Here is a 4,445-nt window from a genome sequence, read left to right as displayed (position 1 = left end):
CATTTTCTATGTGCATTGGCAGCTCATTTTGGTTGGGATATACATCAATCAGACATTGTTACTGCTTTCTTGAATGGTGATATATTTGAGGAAGTTTATGTAACGCAGCCTTGTGGTTTTATCATAAAAGGACAAGAGGACAAAGTGTGCAGATGTAAGAAGGCTTTGTATGGGTTAAAGCAATCTCCTCATGCTTGGTATGAGAAAGCTGACACTCATTTGGTTAAACGAGGCTTTCATAACAGTCCAACAGAAATCACATTGTATGTAAAGCGTGAGGGTGATGTACTTGTCATTGTGGTTCTTTATGTTGATGATTTGCTGACCACTGGACCAAATGAGAGACATATTGCTGAATTTAAGGCTGATTTGAATGCTACTTTCAAGATGAAAGATTTGGGGCTGTTGCATCATTACTTGGGTATACAGTTTAAGCAGTGTGATGGTGGTATTGCCTTGTGTCAGAAAAGTTACAAAGACATTGCTATGTAAGTTTTTTTTTTTTCGACACACCAGAGGGCGCACAGGGGGAGGTGCTTATCCCTTCCAAATATTAGCCATGTTACATGGTCGGGCAAGGGCGGCGTACCATCGAGCAAGAGCCACGCGTAGGCATCACCATGGCCACCTAATTGATGCACCACATGCTGGGAACGACGGAGAGAACTCGTAGCAACCAGCTAGGAACCTCCTCCTCGGGTGACCCACCCCAGGAGGAGGATGCACTCGAGTGTCCAAGGGCAAGAGCCCTAGCAACGTGAACACCAGGTGAGCACAAGGTGTCCCTCTAGAGTGTGACCCAACAGGGGCTTTGAACCCACAACCCGTAGGTTGAGAGGCCAAAGCCTTACCGTTAGACCAACTCTTTGGGGACCATTGCTATGTAAGTTTGGACTTGAGGATTGCAAACCTATTGCCACTCCCATGGAAACAGGTTTGAAGTTGAGTCTACATGATGCTGGCGATCTTGCTGATGTAACTCTTTATCAAACTAATGTTGGCTGCCTCATTTATGTATGCAACACGAGGCCGGATATTTAGTTTGCAGTCTCACATGTCAGCAGATTTATGCATAGCCCAGGGTCTCTATTGTGTGCCTTGAGCTTCCTTCGTCTTCTCCAAGCTGTGTGTGTTTCTCTGCAACCCTAATTCCAACAGTTGATTGAAAAATTTATCAAGAGACCATACCTATGAGAGATGATACAAAACCAAGTAGACAACGGCCATATACTTATAAAGAAACATTTGTCAAAAGATCAAAGAAGAGATAGAGAAGCTCAAGGAAGCCGAATTCATTTATAAAATTGAACACATAGATTTGGTGCCTCCAATTGTGGTGGTTCCCAAGAAAAATGGAAAATTAAGAGTGTGTGTTAATCTCAAAAAAGTGAATGCATCCACCATTAGACACAACTACCCTTTTACAATCACTGAACATGTTTTAGAACGAGTTACAGAAAAAGAAGCTTACAGCTTTTTAGACGGCTTTTTAGGGTACAATCAACTTTTGGTTGATCCCAAAGATCAGCATAAAACTGCCTTTGCAACTGAATGGGGTATTTTGGCCTATAGGGTTATGTCTTTTGGGGTAACTAATGCTCCTACCACCTTTCAAAGATTGATGAGCCATGCTATCAAAGAATATCTTAGGAATTTCTTGGAAGTTTATATGGATGATTTATATGTACATTCATGAACCCGGAGTGATCATTTTGAACATCTCAAAAGGGTATTGAAAAATGTATACTTTATAGGATTTGCTTAAACCATGAAAAGTGTACCTTTATGGGTAGACAAGGAGAAATTCTTGAACATATAGTGTCTAAAAACGGCATAGCAATCGATATGGATAAAATTCATGTTATTGTTGAATTGCCTAGACCAACAACAGCCAAAGGGGTTTAGGATTTCATGGGACATTGTGGATATTACAGACGATTCATTACATGTATGCTGTAATCGCAAAACCCATGTATGGCCTCATTACACTCTTTATATGGATTGATGAGTGTGAAGAATCCTTCATGAAGCTTAAACAAACTCTCACCTCAGATCCAATATTGAAAGCACCAGATTGGAATAAGATATTCCATATACATGTTGATGCTTCAAATTTTTCCACTGGATGTATATTAGCTCAACCAGGAGGCAAAAAAATTGATTTTCCCATTTCTTATGCTAGTAGACAATTGAATGTGGTCGAGAAAAGCTATACAATCATCGAAAGAGAAGGATTAGGGATAATCTATGTCATAAAAAAGTATAGACATTACCTATTAGCCAACAAATTTGTGTTCTTTGTAGACCACCAAGATTTAGGGAGAATAGAGAGATGGTTTATCATTCTTTTCGAATTTGATTTCATTGTAGTTGTAAAAAAGGGCACCACACACCAAAGAGCAGATCATTTATCAAGGATTATTTCAGGAGAACCACCAAAAGGGCTAGACGATGATCTACCAGATGCATATCTGTTCTTCGTGGAAATGATACCCCGTTGGTAAAAATATATGGTTTCATTGATGACCATAGCTCAAGTGGGTTCTCAAATACCATTTCCTATTACACCATGATTAATTGGGCAATGGACTATGTATCAATTACTAGCTGGAAGGCTATACAAAAGAAATCAAGGTGGAGTATTGCTTTTGTGTATTAATCCTGAAGAGAAAACCCAATACCTAAGTCAAGCACACATTACCATAGTAGGACATCACTTTGCGAAAGACCAAACTATGCAACGGATATTGAGACTTGGAGTATTTTGGCCAACCATGGGAAGTGATGTTCCCTCATTTGTGAAAAATTATCTTCAATGCTAGAAACAAACACCCATACCTCATTTGACATTATTTCAAATATAACTCGTTCCTAAGTGGAGTAACTATCTAGTTACTTACTTATCAAGCATAACATTTTCGAAGGATATGAGTAAAAGCCACCAAAGAGCTACTGAAAATGAAGCAAGAGACTATGCTCTTATTGAAAACCAATTGTATTGGAGAGGAAAGGATCAACATTTCCGTCTTAGTGCAAATGAAGATGAATATATACACACTTTAGAACAAGCACATGTTGATATAGCTGGAGGTCACTTTTTTAGCGAAACCACCGCTAGAGCAATTTTAATGATCAGGCATATGGTGGCCAACACTTTTTTCAGATGCCAAAGAATATGTTCAAAGGTGTGACGCATGCCAACGAGAAAAAATGACAACCCATAAGATAACATGACTCGAAGACCAATGATGGGTGCTAGAGCTTTTGCAAAATGGGACATAGACTTTGTCGGACCAATACAACCACCTACTTATAGAACTCAAGCTCAATATATCATTGTAGGTACGGACTATTTGACCAAGTGGATAGAGGCTAAGGCAACCAGGAAGAATGATGCTAGAACCACAGCCACATTCTTGTATGAGAATGTATACGGCAAAGAGCAGCTTATCATTGAAAAAGAGCTACGAGCTTCCGGATGGACAAGTCATTACTATTGGTGCAAAGCGTTTCAGGTGTCCAGAAGTGATGTTTCAGCCATCGCTCATTGGGATGGAAGCTGCGGGTATCCATGAGACTACTTACAACTCCATCATGAAGTGTGATGTGGATATTCGAAAGGACTTGTACGGTAATGTTGTGCTTAGTGGAGGCTCTACCATGTTTCCGGGTATTGCAGACCGCATGAGCAAGGAAATCATTGCTCTAGCTCCGAGCAGTATGAAAATAAAGGTAGTGGCACCACCAGAGAGGAAATACAATGTCTGGATTGGAGGGTCTATCTTGGCCTCTCTGAGTACATTCCAACAGGTATGTTGGGCATTCGTTGTTTTGATTGTTTTGGCTCTGCTTCCTCCTTAATTGATGAACAGGGCTGTCTATGATATATTTTCAAGCTTTTATTTTTGTTGGTTTTGCAGATGTGGATTGCCAAGTCCGAATATGATGAGTCAGGCCCATCGATTGTGCACCGAAAATGTTTTTAGACAGCATGTATGCATACCTGTGTGTAATTTCTATTGTCCTTCAGTAGCAGGTTTTCCTCTCCAGAAAATTGATTTCTTGCTGTTCATGGAGTTTTGCCCATTCACAAATGATGTAGCAATTATAAGATAACAATCTTCTCGCTTTTGGTTGTAAACATGGTTGATCTGTTTATTGAGACTCATGTAAGGTTCTTGAGACATGGAAATGAGTTTTTAAGGGCTAAAAATGGCTATTGTGACAAAAATTGACCAGGAAAAGAAGAGACTGTTGTGGAAAGGTATGGGTGATTTTTTGTGGCGTTCAATGAAAGCCTATGGTCTGCTTGGGCATCATTCTTATTAGTGCTTTGGCACAGCAAATGAGTTTCTGTGGATGATAAGCTTGTTGACATGATTCTGTTTCTTCAAACCGCAAACTTGCAAATCGTTGATGTGTTGATGTCTTTTTTGTTGTTTTTT

At 39.8% G+C, this 4,445-nt stretch overlaps 1 protein-coding gene across 1 annotated transcript; it reads left to right on the top strand.

Moving 5' to 3' along the window:
• The first annotated feature begins 3,390 nt into the window (after positions 1-3,390).
• LOC147465024 (actin-like) lies at positions 3,391-4,186 on the top strand. Its single transcript, XM_086527860.1, has 2 exons — positions 3,391-3,810; positions 3,921-4,186. Exons 1-2 carry the CDS (start codon positions 3,391-3,393, stop codon positions 3,984-3,986), a joined length of 486 nt encoding a protein of 161 aa, XP_086383986.1. The 3' UTR covers positions 3,987-4,186.
• Positions 4,187-4,445: the final 259 nt, after the last annotated feature.

The sequence above is a fragment of the Adiantum capillus-veneris genome, chromosome 1 (assembly GCF_014529385.1).
Source record: "Adiantum capillus-veneris isolate H3 chromosome 1, ASM1452938v2, whole genome shotgun sequence".
Lineage (NCBI taxonomy): Eukaryota > Viridiplantae > Streptophyta > Polypodiopsida > Polypodiales > Pteridaceae > Adiantum > Adiantum capillus-veneris.
This window is presented reverse-complemented; position numbering and strand designations above follow the sequence as displayed.

Bases quoted from the DNA above. Each gene is read 5' to 3' on its own strand.
- LOC147465024 (XM_086527860.1), top strand. From the start codon at position 3,391: ATGATGCTAGAACCACAGCCACATTCTTGTATGAGAATGTATACGGCA. The intron at 3,811-3,920 runs GTATGTTGGGCA...TTGGTTTTGCAG, and splicing joins CTCTGAGTACATTCCAACAG to ATGTGGATTGCCAAGTCCGA.